General features: G+C 43.1%; 1 protein-coding gene across 10 annotated transcripts in view; it reads right to left on the bottom strand.

Annotated features, from left to right (window-relative positions):
* ADAMTS2 (ADAM metallopeptidase with thrombospondin type 1 motif 2) overlaps nucleotides 1–27907 on the bottom strand; it is a 392140-nt gene that overhangs the window by 94973 nt on the left and 269260 nt on the right. For all 10 annotated transcript variants that reach the window (XM_053298177.1, XM_053298178.1, XM_053298179.1 and 7 more), the window contains 2 exons: nucleotides 27384–27583; nucleotides 7935–8018 (listed from right to left, as the gene is read on the bottom strand). In XM_053298177.1, coding sequence (XP_053154152.1) covers nucleotides 7935–8018; nucleotides 27384–27583 — 284 coding nt within the window. The remainder of the gene's footprint in view (nucleotides 1–7934; nucleotides 8019–27383; nucleotides 27584–27907) is intronic.

Below are 27907 nucleotides of genomic sequence, written 5' to 3'. Positions count from 1 at the left end.
GTTCTGAGTGAGCCAGATGTTATGTGAGCCAGACGTAAAGTTGTTTGATCCCCAAAATAGTCTATATTCCTCCTAATGCAAAAAAAGGTCACATAACCTCTATGAAAGCCCCCTACCTGAAGAACAGAAGGTGGCAAAAAGGGCCAGTGTGTGGTAATCCTGTACCTTTGGAATGCCCTGCCCAGAGATGCTTGTCTTACGAACTGATTAATATTTCTAATAATATTCAAGACTGTCTTATTTAGCAGGGCTTTCTGCCTTACAGAGTTGGTTGGGTTGGTCTGGCACTGAGGTCTTGATTGCATTGAGCCGATGCTTTTATTATTCTCTGCTGTTTATTGTTCCGATTTGTTTTAAAATTGTTCTAGTTTTTGTCATGTCTTTTAGTATTGTTATGTGGTTTTATTTTGTAAGATGTTTTGGGAATACTGCTAAAAAGTGGGGTAAAAATGGCAAAAAACCCAAACAAGAAGTAATAAAGTGAACCAGTTTCTATTGACTGAGACTTTTATTGAAGTGGACTTCTAAAAAATAGGATTTGATTGTTCATTGCTGGCAGTGATGACTGGGTAGTACCAGAAAACAACTTAATACTTCAGATGTCTTTGTTTACACTTGAAAAATGGTCTTTCAAATCACATCCATTAGATGGTGCTCCAGCTGTAACTTCTGGCAAATCTGTGCGATCATTTGGAATACATGGAAGCTTACTAAGAATGAATTGCTTATCTTGTTACAATTTAGAATGGACATTGTTAAGATTATTGATAGTCAGATTTTGAGTAATGCAGCATCCAAGTTTGAGACAACCCAAAAAACATTCATTTGCCACCAAAGTGACTATGAACACTAGTCTTAAAAAATAAAAATAAAAAAATCCCAAAACTGTTTACTTAGATTATTTCCCTCTGTTGCACAAACTAGTTGAGTTATGAAAAAACGAAAAACAAAGCTGCCAGTACCCATGGTAACACAACCATCAACAATACACTCAATCAGCAAACTGACATTTTGTGTTTAAAGGATTGTATTATTTCATGGCAGTAGTTTATTAGATTTCCCTCGTAATATCACATATAAATATATAGCCCAAACGGAAATGTAATATCCAAAGCAAAATATTAGCCAGTGCAGAATCTTACAGTAATACACTTTGGGGGGAAATATGGCGCACTGTCAATATCATTAAAAATGAAAGTGATCTATCATGCTTTCTGTATAGAAACAAAAGAGAGAGAAAATATATGCAGTATGTAGCTATAAAGGACAACATGACTGCCACTCTGCAATCTACACTGAACTCCAATTTCAAATTTAATTCAAGGCATTGCATTTACTCTAGAAAGCTACACCATGCTTTAAAATCTGGCTCCTTCAAGATGACCTCTTTCCTCCCATGTGGTGATGGGAATAATGACCAGCCACACAATTCTTTCATAATGGATACAACATTCTGGTTTTTAATTCCAATTGGAAATGGAATTAAAAGGAGGGCCTGGAAGATGGCCACTAAGAAGGATGTGGAGAAATATTCCATCCAGGGGCATAGCCACCATTTGTGCGAATGGGTTCAAAGAACCCTGGCCGCCAATGGTAGGGGCTGCTGAAGCACCTAGAGGGGCGTGGATTGGGCTCCGGAAGAGCCCTGAACTCCCCCTGCCCATGCCTGGGCTACTAAGAGTCCCAAGCCTCTCCAGAGAGGGAGAGAAAGGGAGAATAGATGCTTTCAGGCAGCAAGCACTGCCTGAAATGACAGGGAAGTGCTCGTTCAGGCTCTTTGGAGCTCAAGGCCATGCCCTGCTTTGTGCGTGACCTCATAAGAACATAAGAACAGCCCTGCTGGATCAGGCCCAAGGCCCCTCTAGTCCAGCATCCTGTTTCGCACAGTGGCCCACCAGATACCATTGGGAGCCTACAGTCAGGAGTTGAGGGCATGCCCTCTCTCCTGCCATTACTCCCCTGCAACTGGTACTCAGAGGCACCCTGCCCTTGAGGCGGGAGGTGGCCTACAGCCCTCCGACTAGTAGCCATTGATATACCTCTGCTCCATGAAGTCATCCAAACCCCTCTTAAAGCCATCCAGGTTGTTGGCTGTCACCACATCCTGAGGCAGAGCGTTCTACAAGTGGATCACGCGTTGTGTGAAAAAGTACTTCCGTTTCTTGGTCCTAGACCTTCTGGCAATCAATTTCATGGAGTGACCCCTGGTTCTAGTGTTGTGTGAGAGGGAAAAGAATCTCTCTTTCTCCACTTTCTCCACCCCATGCATGATTTTATAGACCTCTATCATGTCACCCCGCAGTCGTCTTTTTTCTAAACTAAAAAGCCCCAGGTATTGTATTCTTGCCTCATAGGAAAGGTGCTCTAGTCTCCTGATCATCTTGGTTGCCCTTTTCTGTACCTTCTCCAGTTCAACAATGTCCTTTTTAAGATGTGGTGACCAGAATTGTACGCAGTACTCCAAGTGTGGTCACACCATAGTTTTGTATAAGGGCATTATAATGTTAGCCGTTTTATTTTCAGTCCCCTTCCTAATGATCCCTAGCATGGAATTTGCCTTTTTCACACCTGCCGCACATTGAGTCTACACTTTCAACGAGCTGTCAACCACAACCCCAAGATCCCTCTCCTGGTCCGTCACCGACAGCTCAGATCCCATCAGCATATACTTGAAGTTGGGGTTTTTCGTCCCAATGTGCATCACTTTACACTTGCTAACATTGAACTGCATTTGCCATTTTGTCGCCCACTCACCCACTCGCCCACTCACCCAGACCTCGAGTTCTGAAGAGCCTGTGCGAGCACCTCTGTGTCATTTCAGGCAGTGCTTGCTGCCTGAAAGCATTTATTAAGGGGAATAGATGCTTTCAGGCAGCAAACCCTGATTGAAGGACAAGCAAGTGCTCACTCGTGGGCAGGGAGAGGATTCTCTCGGGGCTTAGACACGCCTCGTGCACATGACATCACATGCATAGGAAATCATCAGAGGGGCTGCCGGCTGGGGCCAGACCCAGGCCGCCACACGGCTGGCTCCATGCCTGATTGCATCTGATATTCAGTGAAGGTGTCAAGTTGTGTGAATGTCTGGGAACAGGCAGGCACATGTTGAATACTGTCTGGGAAACAAAAGCCTAGTTGGATAATTGAAAGGGAAGAAACAACAACACTGAAAGAAGGGATACTTGGCAATGTACCCAACAGACCTTGTTGACTATTCAGACTTTTATTGAATTCCCACCCACACTTGCTTCTACGGTACCCCAAATTCCTACACAAAGCATTAGAGGAAGGTGCTAGCGTGTGTGTGTGTGTGTGTGTGTGTGTGTGTGTGTGTGTGTGTGTAATACTGGATCACAGCAAAATGTTGTTTTCCAGGATGGTTGGCTTGGCTATTTTGTTCGTATCCAAAGTCATCATAACACATTTTGTTGGAAGCAGTTAGATTGGAAGACAACTATTCAAAGTTGCACTAAAATAGCTTCATGAAAACTTACAGCTGCCTTCCTTGGCATTGTCTTAAGGAGAAAATTCTCTCTTAACATGTATTTTGTCTCTGTTTGGGTAATATAAATCTTATGCTGTGCATTTCAAATGATGAGAGGCATTTTTAAGTGATGTTATTTTGCCTCGTACCACAAAGAACTATGCATGAACGTCAAACATTAAATAGCTATCTGAGCAATTGCAGTCATAGGGGACAGCTGTGCTGACTCTTGGCTAAAATCCTTTATGGGGCTTAGGTCAGGTAGGAAGGAGGTCAGAGGGATGGAAATGAGGCTGTTGCTCTTTCCAGCATTGTCCTCGGTAACCAACCAGTTCAAGGACAATAGCAACAGTATCGGGGGGGGGGTACAGACCTCTGGCTAACTTCCCAGCACCCCAGGCACACATATGCCCACCCACCCCCAATCTTAGTAAGGGGTGCAAGCAAAGCCACAGAAGAGAAAAATGAAGAAAAGCCTTCAGCATTCTTCCCTTCTTTGAGCTGGCTAGTGTGCATAGAACTGGCTGGCCCGAGTTGGTTCAAGTCTGGACCAGACTTGAATGGGCCAGTTCGGTCTGGCACCCCATTGAACCCCCCCCCCGGCGCAGATCGGTCGGGGGGGGTTCACGAACATTTTTTGTAAAAATTATATATATACACCTTACTCCCCCTTGGGGGAGTTCCTGGAGGGGGAGCATGGCTCTCTTTATGGCCACCTCCAGCCAGTTTGGCCGCTCTTTGGCCTGCTTTCGGCCTTCTCCCCTCGGTGTGGTGGCCATTTTGGAGGCCATACACCAACACAATTGGCCTCTGCGAGGCCCAGGCCGAACCAGCCAGAGGGGGCCCTCTCTCCCCACCAGCTCTCTTTATGGCCCCTTCCGGCCGGTTCAGCCCGGGCCTTGCAGAGGCCAATTGTGTTGGCATGCGTCCTCCAAAATGGTCACTGTGCCGAGGGGAGAAGGCTGAAAACCAGCTAAAGAGTGGCATAAAGAGAGCCAGTGGGGGGAGTGGGAACCTCCATGGACCCCCCATTGCCTCCAGGAACTCCCCCATGGGGGAGTAAGGTAAAAAGGTTTTTTTGTATTTAAAAATAAAACAAAAACCTTCACAAACGTTCATGAACCCCTCGAACAGTTGAGGGGTGTTCGGCCCGGGGTCGGACTGAACAGGAGATGGCTCGGTTTGACACAAAACCTTTGAACCGAACAGGTTCGACGTTGAACTTCTCAAACATCAAACCTGTTCGCACATCCTTACTCCTCTGGTGACCCAGGAGAAAACTGTAGCTCTAGAGCCACAAGTAATTCAAAATACAGAGACCTGGCTTGGGGGCTAACAATGAGAGAGGGCTCAGCAGTCAGTTGAGCATCCTTCAGGACTCTTGCCTCTAAGCCCTTTAGCCCAGTAGACCAAGATGATAACTCTAAAGTAATTCTAAGATAATGCAATGTTCCTTCATTTTAAAGTGATTATATCATCCATTGACATGGTAAAAATCTACACTGTTGCTCCTTCACCTAAGTAGTCTATGAGTACAAGTGGGTTCACCCCATCACTAAAGTAATAAGTTCAAGCTGTAAATCTTATAAAAAGTATATGTTTTCATGTAACGTTATGTATTGTTGTGTTATGTAATGTCATGTCATGTTTCATGTTAACCATGTAATGTGGTTATTTGCTTTAAAAATATTGTTTTAATAATTAAAAGGCTGATTTCAAAGACTGAACAAGTTCATTAAGAAGTTAACTATAAATACACTGAATCTGTACATCATATAACCCCTATTAGTCCAGTAGACCAAGTTCCATATTTGGACTAACCTTTAAAAAATTGCAGGAGGAACTATACAGCTCTTATGTTTTGCAGGAAAATCTTGTATGTGAAATATCTAGAATCCAGGAATTCAGATTGCCTAAAAGACAATGGGACTCCATCCAGTCCTTTTGTGCCTACCCCCACCCTGTTCACCATTTAACTGCATCTGGCAACTGTTTATCTGAACTGTCCTCATGGCACAGTTTAACAGTTTATACTTTAATGTTGTGTTTAAACTGGGTGTTGGGGCAATTTGGATCAACTATTGCCCCTGTGTGATTAGGCACTAGTGGGATGGCATGCTAGGAGGAGGGGGAGACATGCATGTTCATGCTCCTGCCCCACATATTGAAAATGGCTGGTCAGAGTATTGTCTGTATTGATCCAAAGATATTTTGGAGGAAGGAAATCATATTTACACAGTATTTTGGAAGCATGGTGCATCATTGCTAAGTTGCATTCCTACTACCTGTGGTTGTTTCTAAAAAAAAATTAAGGACTTAATATAGAAAGTATTCTCATCTGTATTCCTTTGGCTGTTATGTACAACTCAGTTTTGTGTAGCAATTAGGTTGATTTGCAGAACCATTCAGTCAAGTAGTAGTTTTGGAAGTTCTTCATTCATTTCAGTTTCAGCTTAATAAATACTTTCCACTGTTATGATAAACAGCTCTGGAGAGCACTTTTAATACTATATTTGTTTGCTCAATGTTCTTAATGATTGAAATGACAAAGACCTACATTTATTGAATTATTTGTCTGAATCTACTTATGTGCTTATTTTCCTGGGCTAGATAATATTAAAGATTAACATTGTGTAGAGGCTTTCTTGCATTAAGAAATCCCCTAACCACTCAGAAACTGGTTGCTATGCAACGTATGATACAGTCCATGTTATCCTCAACACATGACATATTGTAAAAAATAAAACAATCTTCTTCATAAACCCCTCAAAATATGGCAAAAGGCTGATCAAGTGTGAGAGCCAATAACTATAGAAACATGTCCCTCATATATATTCCATCCCTTCCTGAACAATGATATTGTTGTGATCCCCGAGCCTGAACCCTCCTCTTGGAGATGGACCCCAAGCCTGACCCCTGCTTATCTTACACAGGCCCCAAGCCTGACACAGGCCCAAAGCAGGATGTGAGAGACCTCCACTCCTGAACTTGGGGGATCCTGTACCCCTGGAACCTCCCCTTTGCCCTGAGGATGCACCCTTACCCTCTTCTCCGTCCTGCAGCTGAGATCAAGAAGCTGAATCTGTGCCTCATAAGAATATAAGAACAGACCTGCTGAATAAGGCCCATGTAGCCCAGCATCCTATTTCACACAGTGGCCCACCAGATGCCTCTGAGAAGCTCACAGGCAAAAGGTGAGGGCATGCCCTCTTTCTTGCTGTTGTTCTCCTGCAGCTGGTATTTAGAAGCATCTTGCCTCTGAGGCTGGAGGTAGCCTGTAGCCACCAGACTAGTAGTCATTGATAGACCTGTCCACCATGAATTTGTCTAAGCCCCCTTTAAAGCCATCCAAGCTAGTGGCCATTGCCACATCCCGTGGCAGAGAATTCATAGATTAATTATGCGCTGTGTAAAAAAGTAATTCCTTTCTTTGGTCCTAAATTTCCTGGTCTTCAGTTTCATGGGATGACATGGTTCTAGTGTTGTGAGAGATGGAGAAAATTTTCTCTCTGTCAGCTTTCTCTATTCCATGCATAATTTTATACACCTCTATCATTTATCCCCATAGTTATCTCTTTTCCAAACTAAAAAGCCCCAGATGCTATAGCCTTGCTTCATAAGGAAGGTGCTCCAGCCCCCTGATCATCTTGGCTGCCCTCATCTGCACCTTTTCCAGTTCTACAATGTCCTTCTTAAGATAAGGTAACCAGATGTGTATCCAGTACTCCATATGTGGCTGCACCATAGATTTGTATAAGGGCATGATAATATTAGCATTTTTATTTTGATTCCCCTTTCTAATGACCCCAGCATGGAATCTGCTTTTTTCACAGCTGCCACACACTGAATCAACACTTTCAACGAGCTGTCCACCATGACCCAATGATCTATCTCCTGGTCAGTCACTGACAACTCAGACCCAATCAGTGTACATGTGAAGCTGGAGTTCTTTGCCCCAATAAGAATCATTTTATACTTGCTTAAATTGAACTGCATTTGCCATTTTGTTGTTTGCTCCCCCAGTTTGGAGAGATACTTTTGGAGCTCCTCACAATCTGTTTTGGTTTTCACAACTCTTAATAGTTTAGTGTCATCTGCAAAGTTGGCCATTTTGCTGGTTACCCTAACTTCTAGACAATTTATGAACAAGTTAAAGAGCACCAGTCCCAGTAGAGACCCCTGGGGGACTCCAGTTAGAAGGATTTAAGAGAAGAAGAGGTAGATCTAAAATATTTGGTCATAACAGAGTGGCAGGGCACATGCTTTGCAAGCTGATGGTCCAGGTTCAGTCCTGGTACCTCCAGGTAAGGCAAGGGTTTTTCCCAGTCCCAAACCCTGAAGAGCCTCTGACAGCTAGTGTAGACAATATCGAGTGAGATGGACCAATGGTCTGACTCAGTAGAAGGTATGTTCATATGAGGGCCTTTCAATTTATTAAAACTATACTTACTTTCCCATAGCTCAACATGATGATTCTCACCAAGACAACATTAATATGGGCTCCCAAGGACTCATCATGATAGATTTCATTAACCTACAAGAGAACATGAAAAAGTTAATAGTGACCCTAGATCAATAACATAATAAGCACTGATGAAGCAATTTAATACCAGCTTCAAAATGAATGGATTATCTATTTTAAGAAACATAAGAAATTATGTCCCTGAGCCATTTTTGGAAGGGAATAAATAAATAAATAAATAAATAAATAAATAAATAAAGTGGTAGCGTTCCATGAGAATAAAAGAGAGATCGGATCTTCTAACAGACTTCATAGAGACCCTTCTTCACACACAAAGATCAATCACAAAAATATGTGAAGCTAGCAAGGCCCCGATCTTAGGTCAGTGCTCAGGTTCTAGAAAATGAGGGGGAGGGAGACATTGCAGTCCCCAGGTATGTTGGGGTGGATTTAGAGTTTTATATGCATATACATGGAACATGCCACAGATATAACTTGTCTGCTTCATAAATATAACCTTTGAGTGGATATTACTTTCCATGTAACACAATCTTTAAAGGCAGTAACATGCTGGCTGGGTCAAACTGAATACACGGGATGCATTGTTAATAGGCATGTTTCCAACTAGAAGTTTCTCTTCTTTCATTCAAAACAGCCATGGGGTGAGGGTGGGGATTCTGCTATTCAGTATTCTTCCCCAAGCAGTTATTTGCTGCAAATAGCTACATTGGTGGGGGTGGGGGGTGGGGTGGGGGGCGAGTAGCAGAAAACTGAGTTCAGCAAAAGGGTTAACTTCCTCCTCCTCACACGCTGCAGACCCAATCATGACTGGATGTTGAATATGGTTCAGAAAGCCATGGGATTGAACCTCTGTTCAGCTAGGAAGTTCACTCTCAGCCTAACCCTTTTCACAGAATGGTTATGAAGATAATGACCCTATGTATGCCAACAAACTACAACTTCTATGATTTGTAGAATATGCAACTTCGTTATGAATAGTTGACTGCTTGTGAGTGTCTTATTCAGTATTCACAAGCAGAAGCTGAAATTTTGCACAAATCTGCAGTTCTCTTCAGGGGTACAACATTTCTGCTTCTGTTCATAGTGAGCGAGTCCAACCTACAAACAGGATGGGGAGAAATGAAAGGAAAAGCAATAATGTTCCAGGGTCCCTGGAACCAGGGTCCAGTGGAACCTGGTGACCACTGGAACCCAGTCATTAGTTCCAGTGACCCTGATACACAAATCCAAAGTGCAGCAATTGGCTGTGTAGGCCACTGGTTATGCAAGGGCCAACCTGATACTGTATTTTGTACTGACATCTCTGATCATCTGTTAGAAGGCAGAGGAGGAAGGGGAATAATCTGGACCTGCATGACAGATGTATACCTGCAAAACAGAAACAATCTTGCATTGTGGACACAGAACGTGCCAACAAAATACCAGTACACTGTGTTACGTCATTTGTACAACTGTGCAGTGAATGTTTCAAAAGCCCAAGTTATCTGCTTTTGAACAAAGTTTTTTTTTTTTAATTCCACAAACAGATGTGCTGGCAAAGTTAGTTGGCTGAGCACTGCAGGGTTTGTTGCCACCTCTTTGACAGTAATTCTGGCTTTGGAAAGGTCACAGACTTTCTGCTGGCTTCATGACCCATTTATTTCATTGAGTACCTTCCTCAAGCTACTTGGCCTTCTCTACTTTTGCCTACAAGTTACAGTACAAAAAAAAGCTTCTAAAAACATGCAATAAATGCATAAACATGGTTTAAGATGATGTATTCTGTTTATAGCATGGTGACACAACCCCACTATTAGTCACACACTGTCAATATAATCCATCCTATAGAATGGTCATTAATACAGTAGGAAAGATATCAGAGACCGTAACCCATCTTTAGACCTCAGGAATTCACAAAACCTGTACATAAGGGGTGTCTTCTAGCGTTTCCTCATTCCTTCACACTCAGGGGAGAGGAGATTTGATGGTAGAAGTCTGGAAGCTTTAAGTATTCCATACAGCAAAGGGAGGTACAGTGAGTGCAAGGGGATTGGACTGTGAACTGGGATAATCAAGAGACATAAGACAGGGCACAACAACACTGTAGCCAGCTTTCTTTGCTAGGTGGGGCAGCCACATTTCTCGATAGGACTTTCTTTTTGCTTGCACACAGGATTGGTCCTTTTGCTTTTTCCTATTCCTCTAGGACTGTTTTAATCTTTTGCCATCAAGTGTTCCAGGGGAAAAAAAATCTTTTAGCCACTATGATTGTGAGTATGATGGGTACATTAAAAGAATAATGGGTAATTTAGGGTAGACATTTTTCCAGATCGCTCTAAGTTATCTCTTTATTTCACCCTTCAAGCACACAACCCTACTCAGTACTATATAACAATTGTTACACAGTTATACTCAGTCACTGTATAACAAATGTAGAAGAAAAACTCTTACTCACTACTTATTGTAGGTAAGCAAACATGCTTCTTTATTGCTGGCTGGGTAGAGAACACAACTGAATCTGAAAAGCCAGAGCAAAGGAAATCCCAAGGGCTGTAGTCTAGACTTTTTCATAATAGAAAGTCCTAATATCTAACTCTTCAAGGGTCATGTTACAATACAGGGTGATTTCCCCCCCAGAATTGCTTAAGTAATCATGGGATGACTGCAGGGGCATAGCAAGGTTGTAGTGGGCCCAGAGACAAGATTTTAAAATGCCCTCCCCCCTCACTGAAGCTCAGCTCATGAAGTTAAGAAATCTTAAATGAGGCTGAATAATGGCAACAACAAGCATAGTAAAATTATCTATATCTATATCTATATCTATATCTATATCTATATCTATATCTATATCTATATCTATATCTATATGTGCCACAACAGAACATCATCCTAAATTATTTTTTAAAGGTTTTGTAAACTGTGGACGATGCAAGTCATTTAATGGTACTAGAGAAAGACATGCTGTTCTGGTAGCTCCAGGTCTTAACACTCACATCAGTTTCAGAGGATGAATACAACTGAAGGAAGCCCGGCGGGTGCGCAGCTGGGGGAGTCAGTCATGTGACGTGCCTCGGGGGGGGCAAGGCAGTGGGCCCCTAGACAACTGCCTCCCCTTGTCCTATTATAGTTATGCCCCTGGATGATTGTGATCATGAAAAAATCCACCATGAACCAGGGAAAATCTTGAGTAAGCAGACTTTTGCAGTCCTCCTACTGCACTTTTGGAAGAACTACCAGCTCCTCCTGCTTTAAAACAAACAAACTACAATTGTACCAATTCTTAAAACTAACTGTCACTATTTAATGGAGGCTGTGATTATGTAATAAATTAGAAAGTCAAATTTTTCCAAAATTGTCTCTCCACTGGGGCACAATAAAGAATTTGGGACCTTTCGGGAGAGAAACTGGGAGAGCTGCAGCTGCTGGGAAGCAGAAGTGGTATCATATGCAGAGGCTGCACACTGTAAGAAACTTCTAAACATGCCCCGTTACCAGAGAAATAGGGCAACTTTCTCCACTCTATTACAAACCTTTAACAAGGAGCTTGAAAGGGGGGTGCAGTAGCATGGAGAAAATAATCTTATCTATATGGCACATGGGTACATAACATTGTGTGCAGCAGATAGTTGCAAAAATGAACTATTTAAAGCAGTCTCCCCACCTTGACTGCATTGTGTGTACAGCCCAGGATCATGAGAATGGGTGTCATGCATGTTAGGGCTATGTTAAGCATTATGAACAACTCCCCCACCTGTAAGAACAAAGCAAGTTTCCTGGGCAGCTTGGAAGCAACCATCACTGCATGTTTATTAGGGGAAAAAGATGGGTATGCATTCAAAAGAGATCGCTTAGGGAGGAAACACCACCAATGACATTTGCAATGCATCCTATGCCTCACCTCTGACACCAGCACTAACAAAAGGTTGTACCATTGAAGGTGAATAGGGCACAGTTCGATAGCTCTTCTTCCCCATTTGATTTTGATAAAATGCTGCTCCAGCAGCTCGGAGCCGTCTGCAAGTCTGAGGACTTGAAGGAAAGTCCTTGGAGTGTCTGGGAGATGGGACCTGTTCTTGGGGCTCCACCAGTTCTGTTGGCTCCTGGGCGGGTCATGGAGCAGGAGGAGTCATCTGAGGGAACCAAGGGTGTTGTGGATGTGGAAAGTTAGCCTCTGGCATTAAAGGGCCCCCAACTGGGGTAAGTAAGTGGTGGTCTTCAGGACCCTCTGTCTGGATGGAGAGGGATGGTTCCTGTGGGGATTTGGATGGGGAGGGGCTTTGATAAGGTCTTCTGGTAGTGAGTGACTCATGCTCATGCTCGGGGGTGCCTCAAGCAGGGCTTTATCTTCAGAGGATAAGTCCAGCTCCAGGAATCCTGGAGCTTGGTGGTTGTTCCAGAGGGATTCTGCCAGAATGTCTTCCTGTGACCTGAAACACTGACTGGCCAGCATTCCTGTTCACAGAGAAGAAACTGTCCGCGGGTTTAGCATTTGCCTCTGACCCAAAGACTGTGCCCAGGAAGAATTAGGGGCACGGCTACAGAGTGCATCAGTACTGGAGAGCATGCTTGTTCTCTTGTACCAGGCACAATAACAGGGCAAAAATTTCCACATTATCATGTGCTTATGGATGCAGATACTGTTGGAGCTACCTGCTCAATGAAGTTTGATTTCAGTTGATTATTGCAGTACTGCTCATGGCAAGATGTATGTACTGAGGCTTTGTCTCTGAGGTGTTGCAGCATTTTAAATGAGCTAAGGGAATACCTTCTACATAGTTTTTATGCCATCAGAATTTAGCCCAGTTTTGCAACTCTGATTCTGCTTACAACCCCCCCCCCCAAAAAAAACCCCATTCCATTGTATCAGTCATAATCTCCTTTTCCACAGCTGAGCTTAGATTTACTTTATGAGTTTTCTTGAAACAGACAGTTAAAAAAAGTTGACATAAAAAAAGTTGACACCATCTGGGACCTGATGTGTTCATAGTCTCAATCTCTCTCCTCCTCCCCCCCATCCCTGAAAAACTGCTGCATTCATCATTTTTAAAGTATTATTCCTACATATAGTCTCTTTCTCTGACATATTAATGAAAAATCTGAACTGGAAAATTGTCTGGTGAGTAACTGTATGTTTGTGACAGATGTATTAGCTTATCTCAATCTAAACATTAAAAAGTCCAGGACTTCAGAAAATTTGGCTGGCCTCAAGGCAGCTCAAATGTATGGTCACCATGACCCTGCCCATTTCCCAACATGCGGGAGAGTCAGGCAGAGCCTTGTCTTTGACCTCACACTGAGCTTTGAAGGCATTTGGGAGCATCTCCAAAGTGCAGCACAAGGTCAGGGATGATACCCCATTTCCTGCCCAGATCCAAGCTCAAGAAAATGGGAGGTTTCCTCCTGCTCATCAGAGTTGGGGTGGGATGCTCACCTTGGAAAGCATGGTGAGAGAATTAGTGGGTCTCTGTAAAAGCCGATTCCCAACATTCCATCCAGTTTCCCCACATTCCAGTCAGACTGGACTAGTTCAGCTGATACTTCATTCACTGCCCCCAAAATACATTATAAGCGTCTATGTGTGTGCCATAAGTGTGCACATCCACAAACCCCACCCCGGAGAACCATATGTCTTTCCCCAAATTGCATGCATGGGTAGTTTATCTGAACCACTCCTCTACAGGTGCTACAAAAACTAGGTTAAACTAGTATTTGTAGGGTGTGAAGATGAGCAGTTCAGATGGGAGGAAAGGCACACACATTTTATTGTATATTTTAGGACCAGTGTACAAAATATTGTCTGTTCAGGCACAATATGAACAAAGAACCCAAATGTGACTAAGCGCATAGGAGAAAGCTTGGCCCCTGGCTGGCTTCACCAGGACCAGGGAACAAGTTTAGCCCCACACATTTTGTCTGCACATATACCCTTTTATGTTTTCCATATGATCAAATGATTGCCATCATTCTTAGGAGGGAAAGAAAAAGCACCATTACACCTAAAGGAAATTCTGCCTTCTATCCCAACACTAAGTTAAATGATACATTTATTATGTGATTACCTGTTCCTTTACTTGTTTTAAATATAAAGATAGACTGGCGGGGTGGGGAGGAATCCTGATCCTGACGTGTGTGTGTGTGTGTGTGTGTGTGTGTGTGTGTGTGTGTGTGTGTGTATGTGAGAGAGAGAGAGAGAGAGAGAGAGAGAGGTGGGTTTAACTTTCTGCCTCCACCTTGGTTCCAATCTTCACTGAGTCCCTTGAAGCTCTTTGTCCCAGAAAGGAACCTATTGGCACGCATGGAAGCTTTCCTTTTGGCAAAAACAAAAGTCACGAGATCCCCAATCCAAATTAGGACTGTGATGGGGCAAAGTCCTCACCCAAGTGACTGTTATTTCCAAATCTTGTAGGATTGGATTAGATCAGTTTCAATTTATGACTCTTGAAGATGTGGACAAGCTGCTTGGAGTGGTATAGCCTACCACCAGATTTCATTTTGCAGGGAGGATATTGGAGATAGTCTAGTTGACATCATCAATGCTTCACTGAGGGAGGACAGGATGGTTAGAACTCTTCTTAAGAAGTCTGCCCTACCTCCTATCTGCATAGTCACATTCTGGGTTCTTTATTCATATTGGGTCAGTTCAGATGGTACTTCATTCTATGGCTTTAAGATCTGAACAGATGATCACATGATAAGTGTTTAAGTGACCCAACCCTCCCTGACAAGGATGTCTCAAGGGGTGAAATGTGCCTTTGTATGCAGATTACTCAGAAATGCACTGCATGCCCCACTCCCTCCCTGGGGACTGTAATGCATAAACCCTTCCTTATAATTATCACCTTGTTAATCCTCAAATAATTAAGCTGAAGATTCTGTTGTATTCTGTCTAGTTATCTTTTGTTGTTTTGACATTTGTCCCAGTCCTACTAAAGTAAGATTTCTTTGTGTTTACAAAGGAGGCAGTGATTTATTTATTTATTGTTAAATTTATATACCGCCTTTCATTAAAGCAATCCCAAGGTAGTTTACAGCAAAAATTTAAACACAAGATGGTAAAAAAGACACAATTAAAATATTAAGTGGGGAAAAAATTAAACAAATCTGATTAAAAATTTAAAACAAAAGCATAAAAGCAATACAGACTATAAAGAGCAGCAGCAAAGAATCAAATAAATGCCTGGGCAAAAAACCAAGATTCTACACTTTTTCTAAAAGCTGTGATGGAGACTGAGGAGCGAATAGCCACTGGGAGAGCATTCCAGAATCTGAGGGGAGCAACAGAGAAGGCCCTGTCCCGCGTGCACGACAACCGAGCCTCCCTCATTGTCAGCACCCAGAGCAGAGCCCCCTCAGATGACCTTGTCAAGCGGGCAGCAACCGTTGGGAGCAGGCGGTCCCTCAGGTATCCTGGGCCCAAACCGTTAAGGGCTTTAAAGGTCAAAACCAGCACCTTGAATTGGACCCGGAAACAAACTGGTAGCCAGTGCAGTTCTTTCAAAATGGGTGTGATGTGCTCCCACTGGGCAGCTCCAGATAAAACCCTAGCTGCCGCATTTTGTACTATCTGCAGTTTCCGGATATTCTTCAAGGGCAGCCCCACGTAGAGCGCATTACAGTAATCCAGCCTTGACGTGACTAAGGCATGGGTAACTGTGGCCAGATCTGCCTTCTCGAGAAAGACAGTTATAAAACATTTGGTGATGAGATTTTGAACCAGCTATGTGTGTGAGCCTGCAAAGCTCATGAAAGTTCCCGCAACTTCCTTTAATTGCATTACTGGGTTTACATTCTTGAACTGCTTTGTTCTACTATTGCTGCTGCTGACTGTTTTTCCAGCTTCCCAACCTGCACAACCCCTGAAGGTACTTTTTCCTTATCAATCTTGAACTCTGTTGTTCAATGGATGCCCACTACAGCATGGTTCAAATCCCACCATCAGGTTTTTTCTTGTCCACCCCAGCATAACCTGCTCTTCCCTGGAAACAAGGGAGGTCCAATTTATGCAATTACTTTCTCACTATACAGACCCTAGATTTTACTCCAGAAAAGCAGAAGGCAACTTCCTTTAATTGCATTACTGAGCTTACATTCCTGAACTGCTTTGTTCTACTGTTGCTGGTACCACGCTGGAACCAGTGTGGTGTAGTGGTTAGAGTGCTGGACTAGGACCGGGGAGACCTGAGTTCAAATCCCCATTCAGCCATGAGACTTGCTGGGTGACTCTGGGCCAGTCACTTCTCTCTCAGCCTAACATACTTCACAGGGTTGTTGTGAGGAGAAACTTAAGTATGTAGTACACCGCTTGGGGCTCCTTGGAGGAAGAGCAGGATATAAATGTAATAATAATAATAATAATAATATAATATTGCATCACTGCCTGGGTCCTGAAGACCAAAGAATATACACTCATTTGCCCTTTCCTGCCAACTTGGAAGGGGATGCCAATTCTTATGAAGCTGTTCTTTATAGACCGATAACCTGTCTGCCAACCATGTTCAAATTATTAACTGGAATAATAGCAGATTAAGTGATGCAACACTTATTAACTAACAAACAGCTTCCAGTAGAACAGAAAGGAAATTGCCCGAACACCAGAGGCACAAAAGACCAGCTGCTGATTGACAAAATGATTTTAGAAAATTGCAAGAGAAGAAAAACCAATCTAAGTGTTGCATGGATTGACTACAAGTACGCCTTCAATTCATTGCCTCACACATGGATAAACATAAAATGTTTAGAAACAACTGGTGTCAGCAAAAGCATTCAGATATTTATTTTAAAAAGCAATGAGCATGTGGAGTACACAGTTAACAATCAATGGTGAAACACTTGGACAGGTTAGCATTAGAAGAGGCATTTTCCAAGGGGACTCACTATCCCCTCTGTTGTTTGTAATCGCCATGACCCCACTTTCACAAATACTAAACAAAACAGGCCTTGGATACCAAACATCTAAAACATCAAATAAAATCAACCATCTGCTGAACATGAACGATCTGAAGTTGTATGGAAAGTCCCAGTCAGAAATCGAATCACTGCTAAACACTGTCCGTATATTCAGTAGTGATATAGCAATGGAGTTTGGACTAGACAAGTGTGCTGCATTAATAATGAACAGAGGGAAAATAAGAAAAACAGAAGGAATAGAACTGCCCAATGGAAGCAAGATCAAGAACCTGGAAGAGAAAGAACATTACAAATACCTGGGCATTCTTCAGGCTGATAACATTGCACACACTGAAGTTAAAAGAAAAAATGGAAATGAATACATCAGGAGAGTTAGAAAAATCCTCAAGTCCAAACTCAATGGCGGGAACACCATACAAGCCATAAACATCTGGGCTATACCTGTTATCAGATACACTGCAGGAATAATAGACTGGACCCAGGCAGAGCTAGAGATGCTAGATTGTAAGACCAGGAAAATCATGACCATCAATCATGCTCTGCACCCCCACAGTGATGTCGATAGGCTATACCTCCCTCGCAGCTCAGGTGGAAGAGGAATGCTGCAAGTCCATCAAACAGTAGAGGAGGAGAAAAGAGGCCTTGAAGAATATATAAAGGACAGTGAAGAAGATGCACTTCAAATGGTCAATAATGCGAAACTATTCAACACCAATGAAACAAAGCAGGCCTACAAGAAAGAACAAGTCAAGAACCGAGCAGAAAAATGGAAAAATAAGCCACTGCATGGTCAATATTTGCACAATATAAGTGGAAAATCAGACATCACCAAGACCTGGCAATGGCTTAAGAATGGCAACTTGAAGAAAGAAACAGAGGGCTTAATACTGGCTGCACAAGAACAGGCACTAAGAACAAATGCAATAAGAGCAAAAGTCGAAAAATCCACCACAAACAGCAAGTGCCGCCTTTGTAAAGAAGCAGATGAAAACGTGGACCACCTAATCAGCTGTTGTAAAAATATCGCACAGACTGACTACAAACAAAGGCATGACAAGGTAGCAGGGATGATACACTGGAACATCTGCAAAAAATACAAGCTACTTGTAGCCAAAAATAGGTGGGACCATAAAATTGAAAAAGTTGAAGAAAATGAAGATGTAAAAATATAATGGGACTTCCGACTACAAACAGACAAACATCTGCCACACAATACACCAGATATAACTGTAGTCGAGAAGAAAGAAAAACAGGTCAAAACAATTGACATAGCAATACCAGGGGATAGCAGAATAGAAGAAAAAGAAATAGAAAAAATCACCAAATACAAAGATCTACAAATTGAAATTGAAAGGCTGTGACAGAAAAAGACCAAAATAATCCCAGTGGTAATTGGCGCCCTGGGTGCAGTTCCAAAAGACCTTGAAGAGCACCTCAACACCATAGGGATCACAGAAATCACCATCAGCCAATTACAAAAAGCAGCTTTACTGGGAAGAGCCTATATTCTGCGATGATATCTATAACAACAGCAACAACATTGACAATAAAATTCTGGCATCCCAGGTCCTTGGGAAGGAGTCGATGTCTGGATAAAACAAACCAGTCAATAACACCTGTAAATAATAATAAAATAAAATAATGTGTAAATAATAATAATAATATATTGCATCACTGCCTGGGTCCTGAAGACCAAAGAATATACATTCATTTGCCCTTTCCTGCCAACTTGGAAGGGGATGCCAATTCTTATGAAGCTGTTCTTTCAGCCTTAGATGATCATTTCAACCCTACTTTGAATGTGATTGCTGAATGTTACAAGTTCTATTTTAGAACCCAACTACCCAGGGAATCTATTGATCAATATGTCACTGCATTGTGTGCCTTAAGAGTAACCTGTGAGTTTGCCAACTTTACTGATGAAATAATCAGGGATCAGATTGTTATGAAAACAAACTGCTCCAAAATGCGTGAAAAACTGCTACTGGAAAAGAAACTCATCTTGGATAAAATTACAGAGATGGCCAGGAGGGTGGAAAATGCTCCTCACTGTGCCAAATCGCTCTCTTCGGTACCCCAAACCCAACCTCCTGAAATCCAGGCTCTTCAGTCTAAATCCTTCCAAGTGCAATCATCTTATATGGCACTGCCCAAGAAAGTGGCAGCACAGGAAAGGAAGAGCTACTGATGTGGTGACTCTGCTCACAAAGCTGATTTTGATCACTGTCCTACACAGATGTCACTTGCAACAGTTGCAAGAAAAGGGGACACTTGCTAAGGTTTACAAGTCTGCAGGCCACTCCATTACTGATTCACTATATGATATGGATGAGGCAGAAGAACCACTTCCTAACAGTGTTTTAAGTGTGACAGGCTCAGAGTCTGCTTCTCCACATTGTCAAGTAAAACTTAATGGCCATGAAGTGCGGCTGCTGGCTAATTCTGGTTCTCCCTATACTATCATTTCCCATCTACTTTACAAGAAACTCCTTACTTTCTGCATCTGCAGCCTTCAGACATCAATCCATGGGGATATGGAGGCCCCTCTATTTCCATAAATGGATATTTCACTCCTGTCCTTGAATACAAAGACATACTGCAGAAGGGAAAGTGTACATGTCACAAAAAGGAGTCTCAATATTGGGCCGGAAACATCAGAAACATCTACGGATAGTGTTAGACCCATATACCATAGGACCCGTATTACAGATGATAGAGAATCAATATGCTGATATGACTGCTCATTTCTCAGATGTTTTTGCTAATACAGTACACCTGGCTCTGCCATACATTTCAAACATAAAATTCAGATGAAGGCAAACGCAATACCTGTACAACACAAAGTGACGAACATACCCGTAGCATTGCACCAAGTACTTAAAGAGGAGCTTTTAAGACTACAGCATGCTGGCATCATAGAACCTCTTGATTCATCAGAATAGGTCTCTCCCATTGTTCTTATACAAAAGTCAAATGGTACACTTCAAATGTGCGTAGATTTAAGACATATGAACTACAACATGGTAGTGGGTTGTCATCCATTACCCAAAATCAATGAAATGCTGCTTACTCTGAAAGAGGCCTCCGTGTTCACAACTTTGGACTTGTCTTGGGCATCAAATTTCTCTGCCCAAAAGTTTTCGCAAATACACAGCCTTCATTACCTCAGAGGGTCTTTTTCAATTCTAATGACTGCCTTTTGGATTAGCCTCTGCAGCTTTGGTATTTCAAAGAATGATGCGTGCAATGTTTGAGACTACAGATGGAATCACTTACTTTCAGGATGACATTTTAGTGTGTGGCAAAACAATTGAGCATGATGCTAAACTGACAGAAGTCTTTTAAAAAACTCCAACAATATGGACTTGCTCTCTCTGCAGAGAAATGTCAGTTTTGCACATACTCGGCGATGTACTTGGGACACACAATATCTCAAAGTGGCGTACATCTCAAAACAGACTTGGTGAACGCTATTTGGGAAACACCAGATCCACACAACAAGGATACATGTCGGCCATTTTGAGGACTCTGTGAGAATTACTCTAAATCTGTTAGACAATTTGCTTCAAAAGTTGCTCCATTGTGTCTTCTTTTTAAAAAGAATGTAGCATTTAACTGGGATGTATCCTGCAAGGCTAGTTTTCAGACTATCAATTATAAAAGATTCTAAACAGAATTTAAAGCAAGTCTGTTTTGACTGGGTAGGTAAAGGAAGTCCACTCAAATTCTATGAGAACAGTCAAGTTGGATTATGCTTCCTCATTCTAGTACCAGTGTTTTACAACAGGGAAAATGGTCTCTGCAGGCTGAGCTGTTGTAGAATTGAAGAATCACCTCACTAAGGAGAAGCTGAAACTTTTTTTCTGTTGTGTGTTGTGGCGGGGTGGGGGGGGGGGCTTTGTGTGTGTGGCATGGAAGTTTAATCACACTGACAGTTCTTCATGTAAACATAATACAGTGCCACCTCAGAAACAGCTATGTCAATCATTCCTGATGGTGGTATGTGGAGGGGGAAATCCTGCCTCTTTTCATTATTCTTTCAAGGGAGGATATAAAAAGATAATCCTCAGACCACTAGAAATCAACATCAGAAGTGCTGGAAACCTACATGGACCTTTCCTATTCCAAACAGTAAAAACCACTGTACTCCCTGCCATGGAATGAAGTTTTTGGGAGTCAATGGAATGAATTTTTTGGGAGTCAAAAGTATCAACTGATGATATATTGAATTTTTCCAGTCTCTCCACCTGCACCATTTTGGTGGCTAAAAATTAGCAATGGCCATGGACACAAAACCCTCAAGTAGTGGGTTTTATGGGTTAGGGTTTTATGGGGAATAATCAAGGCTATACCATACCATACCATACCATACCATACCATACCATACCATACCATACCATACCATACCATACCATACCATACCTTTGATTATTCCTCTTTAAAAAAAAAAAAGTTCAGCAGTCCAGAAGTTTGATTTCAGGTCAAGCTGGAAATTCCTTGAGACCCATCAAGGATTAAAGCATTTCTTCAAACATCAAAGACCAGAGATACTACTTCAGGTCTTCCAACAAAAGCCAATGTACATATTATACAGAATAGTAAATTGAAGTGATAACTTATGGACTGTTCTATTTCAGATTGCCGGTGTGATATATTTTAGAATGTTCCCCATGCAAAAAAGCTCACCGCATATATTAAATGAGCAGATTGGGGAAAATATTTTGAGCAGCTATTTTATTGTTTTCCATTTTATTGTTTAGTGTTTTCCATGGGCGATGATTAAAAACTACGACTCCCCATCTGTAGTCTGAAGTGGAACAGTCACCCTAGATTACTTAGATTACCAATCTAAGTGGTAATCTAAACCACTTAGATTGTCACCTCAATCTACCATTCCATTCTGTGTCAGGAATGGTTTTGCTCACAATGACCATCCATGGTGCTAAGAGCTTTTAGAATTTTTACTTTAGGCAGGTGCAAATGTTGGCAAAACTGTATTTTGTGCTCATCCACAGCACAGTTTACTTAAGATTTGCTCTGAATAACTGTTTCTCTGTTGGACAGTTTCCTGAGAAAGGAATGACTATATTCCAGAGCACCATATTTTATGACCTCCTTGCAATTACTATCTATCTTTAAATAGATTTAAGTGACATGATAAATAAAGGTTCCTTTTCAAAATCTGTTTCAGTGTGTTTGCCACATTGCTGGTAGGCTTATTTGGTTCCTTTTAACTTGAAAATGTAAAAAACCATCTGTTTCATCTGCACATTTCCTTTTAAGCCGCTGACAAAAATAAATCCCTCCCTACATAAATTGACTGATTTCTGCTTTTTAAACTTTGAATTATTGGAATATGTTTGTAACCATCAAAACACATGTATGGATACTTTGTCTATTACTGTCTTGTCTGACCTCTCAATTTCTAGGGAATCATTTCAGCCATTTCTAAGGATATTAAAAAGGTGACAGTAAAATTCTATTCCAGGAATATGTTTAATTTGTTCCTCAAAATATTTGTTTTGTTAAGCATATTCAGTATTTTTCGATGAATACTGAACTAAGGGAAAATCTTAATACAATTGCTAATACAGTTTCAGTCACACAACCAAGCAAAACCTTTTAAGGATAGTTTCAAAATACAATACAGTCAAATACAAATAAGAATAGAAACTGCAAATGTGTTATTTAACAAGATATGCTGTTTCTGTATGCCTAACTCCAGGACCTGTCAATCAACAGACTAGATACATCAGTCCCTGTGATAATGTACAGATTAGGAACGTTTTTCATTTGCAGAGGAAAAGAGTCTGAAACTAGTTTAAAGCTGTTTTATTCCAATCAGAACAATAGGGAATTGATCAGAGCATTTGGAACTTTGACAAATTAATCCTGGAAAAGAAATACATGTTGGTAGTGTGCGGTGGGGTGGGTGGGATGAAATTCAGAGGGTCAAGAGGACATATTTAGCCCTGTATTTCAGTTAGTGGCTCAATGGGTCTTTCACCAAATTTTGAAAAATGAAATTTGCAAAAGAAATGAATAATAAGTAAACATTTTAAACAGGTGAAATAATTGTACTGAGTTTCCCCAAATGCAGAGTGGTGATAGAATGGGTGAGGGCCCATGAAAAGTTACAGATGGGTGTCCTTCACCATATCTTCTCTGTACCTATTTCTCTCCTGACATCTCTTTATCATTCCCCTTATCCCCTTATGCACACATACACAGTCACAGGCCGCATTCACACGTAATGGCAAAGTGTGGGTAGACAAACCTAGGGTTAATTTTTGTAACTGTAAACTGTATCACAGGTATTCATCCATCTGCGGTTTCAGGGCAGGGGAGCCATTCCCTCTTCCTGGTCCAACGAGATAGAATTTCAGCAAACTCCATAGCACTTGTGTTGCCAGACTGTGGGCAAGGTGTTGGAACATCTGCAGCCATTGGCCACGGTCTTCAAGGGGGTGTGCCAAGCACAATCGTGACTTTTCAGAATGGACTGCCTGCCCTTGGCAGGGAAAGGGCATTTAAATCCCTTTAAATGTCATTTAAGCCATTCTCTTGACAGCAATTACATTGCCACCCTCGTAAGCGTCCCACAGCAAAACGGTCTCACAAAAGCACAATTACTGGGGGGGGGGCAGGGTGCAGAAGGACACTATTTTTCTGATACTCTAAGAAGGGGTCGTGATGACTTCCAAGGAGAGAATATGTCTATGAGGGAGGGCAAAGGATCCTGAGGTCTGGTCCACTATGACTAAGAATGCTCTTGTGATTGCAGATCCCGACAAAGCAATCCAGGAACACCCAAGCACATTCCTGTCCCCATGTCACCCAGGGATAAGCCCTCTTATGAGAGAGCCAATCCAATGGGGAGGACCAAAGGCTCAGTAAGCGTTGGTCCGCCATCAGACTTCACTCTCATGAGGCAGGCCATCCAAATCAAGGAGTTCCCACTTGTGTGCCCCCCCCGTTCTCTCTGGTAAATAATATAACTTGCACACCATGACCCCCGCCTCTCCAGGCAACCCCTTCATTCTCCCAAGGAGTAGTAGCCACTCCATATGTCTGGGCAGTACTGGGTGGGCAGACTAGGGAAACACCGGGGCTGGGGATAGATCTTTATTCTCACTCAAATTTCCCAAGGCTTGGACCAATGAAAGTTGGGTGGCCGTAGCGGGGGGGACGACGTGCTCCTTGCACCCCTGTTGTACTGCAGCCTGCTGCCTCTGTGGAACATCTGTGAGGAGTGTGTGCAGGACTGGGGCCAGGAGTGAGTGACTCAGCAGTTCCTGGTACAATCTGCCCAGCTCTGGGGCTTTATAGGAATGCTGCCTGTGGCGGTGGGCCCACCCCCAGTGGGGCCGTGACCGATAGGGTGAAACCAAAGGGGGTCATCCCTTTGTGGGAGACACTTCAGGAGATAATGAGGGCAAGGGCCAGGCTGTTTGGCTCAGGAGTCTTTGTGCGTGTGTAAAGGTGGGTGGGTATTTTAATTTGGCTTTTGTTTGAAATCCTGGGTGAGTTCAGTTTGAATGTGCCTGGATCTCTCTAGAGATGGGGATTTAGGGGGTATATCCACTGATTATGGAGCAGTTATTCCAGTGGTGGTGGGGAGTAATGTTGATAGGTCAGCAAGCTTTTGCAAGGGAAGGGAAATCAGAAACCTAATTGCTGTTTCCCCTTCTGGCTGTCCTGCCAGCTCTTTGACCTTGGAAAGCAATGCCAACTACCAACAGAGCCTCACCTGACTTCTTTGTAATGCCAGGTCAGTCTAGAATAAACCTGAAATCAGCCATGATCTGACTCTGGATGAAGGGGCCGGTCTGGTATGTATCACAGAGACTTGGTTGGAGGAGGCTGGTGGCCCAGTCTGGTCCCAGTTTCTCCCTGCAGGGCACTGGTGGCCCGGGAACGCACTGCTGGGGGGTGGGGCAGCGGGAGGCACCTTTAAGGGTAAGTAAATTATGTGCTTACCTCCTCAGCCGCCGCACCTGAATGCTGTTCAGAGTAATGGCGCACCACCCAGCAGCCCTGCGGCGGGGAATCGCCACGGCCACTCACCTTGCTGACATGGAGCCGAGCCCCTGCCAGTGGCCAAGTGAGTGGCGGCAGTGATTCCCCGCCGCAGGGGCCGCTGGGCGGCACACCGCTTCTCTGAACAATGTTCAGGTGCGGTGGCTGTGGAGGTAAGCACAGAATTCATTTAACCTTAAAGGTGCCTCCCGCCACCCCCACCCCCCCAGCGATGCGTTCACAGGTCGCCACTGCTGCAAGGTACTCTGCTGAGGAGTAGCGGAGGAGACATAGGCAGGTAGGTGGAATGGCTGTGGTCTATAAGAAAATCTCTCTTGCCAGGATCCCTTTTGAAGTGTCTGACCATATTGAATGTGTGTACTTAAGTTTGGGGGCCAGGGATACAGTGGGACTTCTGTTGGTGTACTGATCACCCCACGGCTCAAGAGAGTCCCTAACTGAGCTGACAGACTTGGTCTCGGACTTAGCATTGGAGTCTCCCAGGCTTCTGGTGCTGAGGGACTTCAATGTTCACTTTGGGACTAATTTGTCTGGGGCAGCTCAGGAGTTCATAGTGGCCATGACAACTATGGGCCTATCCCAAGTGGTCTTGGGATTGGCGCATATTACTGGTCCGTAGGTGGGGACTCCTGTGATTTCCCCATTGTCATGGACAGACCACCATCTGGTTAAGAACATAAGAACAGCCCTGCTGGATCAGGCCCAAGGCCCATCTAGTCCAGCATCCTGTTTCGCACAGTGGCCCACCAGATGCCACTGGAAGACACAGGCAGGAGTTGAGGGCATGCCATCTCTCCTGCTGTTACTCCCCTGCAACTGGTACTCAGAGGCATCCTGTCTTTGAGGCTGGAGGTGGCCTATAGCCCTCTGACTAATAGCCGTTGATAGAGCTCTCCTCCATGAAGTTATCCAAATCCTTTTTAAAGCCATCCAGGTTGCTGGCTGTCACCACATCTTGTGGCAGAGAATTCCACAGGTTGATTATGCGTTGTGTGAAAAAGTACTTCCGTTTGTTAGTCCTAGATTTCCCGGCAATCAGTTTCATGGGGTGACCCCTGGTTCTAGTGTTATGTGAGAGGGAAAAGAATTTCTCTCTATCCACTTTCTCCACAATATGCATGATTTTACAGATCTCTATCATGTCTCCCCACAGTCGTCTTTTTTCTAAACTAAAAAGCCCCAGGAGTTGTAGGCTTGCATCTAGCCTTTCCATGTCCTTCCACTCTCATGGGAGAGTCGTCTGCTCCAGAGCAGAATCCTTTATCATCACATAGGAGCAATCTCTCCTGTTACTGGAGGCAATATTGCTCCTGCTGGAGGGTTCTCCTCATGAGTAATGCCAGAGATCTCTTGCCTTTACCTAAGGGGAATGGGCTGGGGCCCCCTTTCCCAACTTCATTGTACAAAAAATAGAGCAGAGCCATTCAAGAATTCCTGGGTGAAGCTGCCTTTAAAACCCCGGGTATCACTGCTCTGCCATATGTTCTCTTTGCAGTGATCTAATCATGTTGCCTGGTTTATGGTGCCACCACAACTACATGTGCTTGTGAAGATACTCATTTATCGAATCATTTTTGGAGACCAAAACACATAGTGCCCATCTTATCATCCTGTCCCCTTTCTCTTCTGATTGCCGGGGGTGGTGGTGGTCAAGAGTGGGCAGGTCTGGGCTGCCATCTCTATGGTTTCGGTTCCAGAAACAGCATGAAACTGTGGTTATGGCTGCGTCTGATTTCAGATGTAACAATGCTGCCTTCAAACCTCAGGTTGGAGCAGCAAAACTCACTACAAACCGAAGGTTCAAAGAGTCTAGCAAGGGAAACCGCAAGTTGCTTTTGCCATGAAATGACGGTTTCACATATTCGCGCGTACACTAATTCCAGCCTCTGCCCCATTAAACTCTAGTTTGGCGTTATGTGCAAATGGGGACACTTTCTCTCAGTCTAGTGAATGAGTGGCACTGTACATGAGAGGGAGAGACTATTCATGTGTGCACAAGGAAGATGGAAAGAAAGAGAAGTCAGAAAAGGAACAGAAATATATTGTAAGCATACAATACATCTCAATCTATTCTAAAGGGCAGTTCACACATTTGTCATTAGGGTAGGAGAATCTTCTACACTAATTTGGAAGCTGGGCACACTCCCCATTTCATATGTTAGATAAAAACAAGGTTGGAGGAGAGCGCTTAATCATCAGTCAAGCTGAAGCTGGGCAGGACAATTTCCCCGCCTCCCTTGTTTAGAAGCTGGGGATGGAATCTGGGTAGGACACATCCGACCCAGCTGAGCCTTGATTGATGATCAAGCTCCCCACCTCCAACCTTGTGTTTATCTAACACATTTATCGTTCCTAATTATCATGATTAAATTAAAAATGCCTACATTTATTTTTATGAGACAAAGGCCTGTAGGACCTGACTGAAATGGCTGAAACTGTTGAGCTGCTTTAAGTGCACGTTGTGATCATAAACACTGGTAAATTACTCACAATGTTCATTAGTGTCAGAAGATATTTCTGAACATGTTCCTTTCCATGGAACTGTACAACGGAGTCATCAACACCCAGAAGCACTTCAATGTTGTAATCATCATCAGCTGCATGCCTTGGATATCTCCTCCTCCTCCTCGAGCTACTGATCTCGTCCTTCAAGAGGTCCAACATGCCATCTAGATTGCTTAGGTCCACCTCTGTAAGAAATTAAAACCAAAAATGTGCTTATCAACAGCTCATGGAAGTGCTTGTTTTATTTATCATAAAGGTAAAGTGTGCTGTCAAGTCGATTTTGACTCCTGGCGCCCACAGAGCCCTGTCGTTTTGTTTGGGAGGAGGGGTTCATCATTGCCTCCTCCTGAGCAGTATGAGATGATGCGATTTCTCTTGTACAAATAACCTGGATTTACCAAGCCATACCTGGTAAGAGAGCCTGCCCAAAGTGGACTTGGATGCACAGACCATAATCAAGAAAGTAACTTCAAGTATACTGAAGGACTTCTGGATATAAATTGGGTTGT

This window comes from Hemicordylus capensis, chromosome 2 (assembly GCF_027244095.1).
Source record: "Hemicordylus capensis ecotype Gifberg chromosome 2, rHemCap1.1.pri, whole genome shotgun sequence".
In the NCBI taxonomy this organism is placed as follows: Eukaryota; Metazoa; Chordata; class Lepidosauria; order Squamata; family Cordylidae; genus Hemicordylus; species Hemicordylus capensis.
This window is presented reverse-complemented; position numbering and strand designations above follow the sequence as displayed.